The sequence below is a fragment of the Aplysia californica genome, unplaced genomic scaffold (genome assembly GCF_000002075.1).
Source record: "Aplysia californica isolate F4 #8 unplaced genomic scaffold, AplCal3.0 scaffold01063, whole genome shotgun sequence".
NCBI lineage: Eukaryota > Metazoa > Mollusca > Gastropoda > Aplysiida > Aplysiidae > Aplysia > Aplysia californica.
This window is the reverse complement of record NW_004798333.1, coordinates 144659-145533: the sequence shown is the minus strand read 5'-3', so window position 1 is coordinate 145533 and position 875 is coordinate 144659. Positions and strand designations below refer to the sequence as shown.

The window sequence follows — 875 nt, the reverse complement described above, 5'->3', positions numbered from 1 at the left end:
TCTATTGATGCCATATTCTTTAATTATAACATGTCTTTTATTATTTCATATTAATAAATTATAACAATTTCACATATAAACGTAATAGGCCTATATCTTTTTCCATAAGGCTTGAATCCGAGAAGTAACTCATTTTGTCAGCACGCTTCATATTTGACCTTATTGTGTTACAAGCGCCGTAAGACTCTTACTCTTACTTAAACTAAGGAACCCACACAACCTCTACCATCATGACCCCCAACAGGATGTTCAAGAAGTACCCAGAGACCAAGAACTACTTCCCCAAGTTCCGGGAAATACCGAATGAGGAGCTGTGGGAAAACCCCAAGATGCTGTGGCACGGGGCCAACGTGCTGAACTTCCTGGGGGCGGTGGTGAGGAAACTGGAGAAGCCCGACACCCTGCTGGTGCTGGTGGAAAAGTCGGCGGTCAGTCACAGACACAAGGATGTACAGGCCATGGACTACGATGTGAGGGCAGTTGTTGGTTGGTTGGTTGGTTGGTTTGTTTGTTGGTTTGTTTGTCTGTCTGTTTGTCTGCTTTTTTTGTTGCTTTTTTTATAGCGTAAACTGGGGTTACAATGAATGTAGAAGTGTTGGCACGGGCAAAGCTCCAGAGTATGACAACTGTCCTGTGTTTTTAAAAATTGAGATCGCTGGGCCATGTCAAGAGAAGGGACAACAACCGGATACCGAAGTGTCTTCTCTATGGAGAACTTGCCCAGAGAAAGAGACCAAGAGGAAGACCAAAACTGAGGTACAAAGACACCAGCAAAAACAGCTTATCTAAGCTTAGAGTAGATGTCAGCATCTGGGAAGAAATAGCTGAGGACAGGAAAACATGGAGAAAAATGATAACGGAAAGTACTATAATGC

The 875-nt window shown here is 43.2% G+C and overlaps 1 protein-coding gene across 1 annotated transcript; it reads left to right on the top strand.

Annotated features, from left to right (window-relative positions):
• Positions 1-244: 244 nt before the first annotated feature.
• LOC101864035 (myoglobin) lies at positions 245-470 on the top strand (the record flags this gene model as incomplete). Its single annotated transcript, XM_005111473.2, is given in 1 exon segment — positions 245-470. A coding segment is annotated over 1 exon segment (225 nt), but the record flags the coding sequence as incomplete, so codon positions are not given.
• Between the last annotated feature and the right edge of the window lie 405 nt (positions 471-875).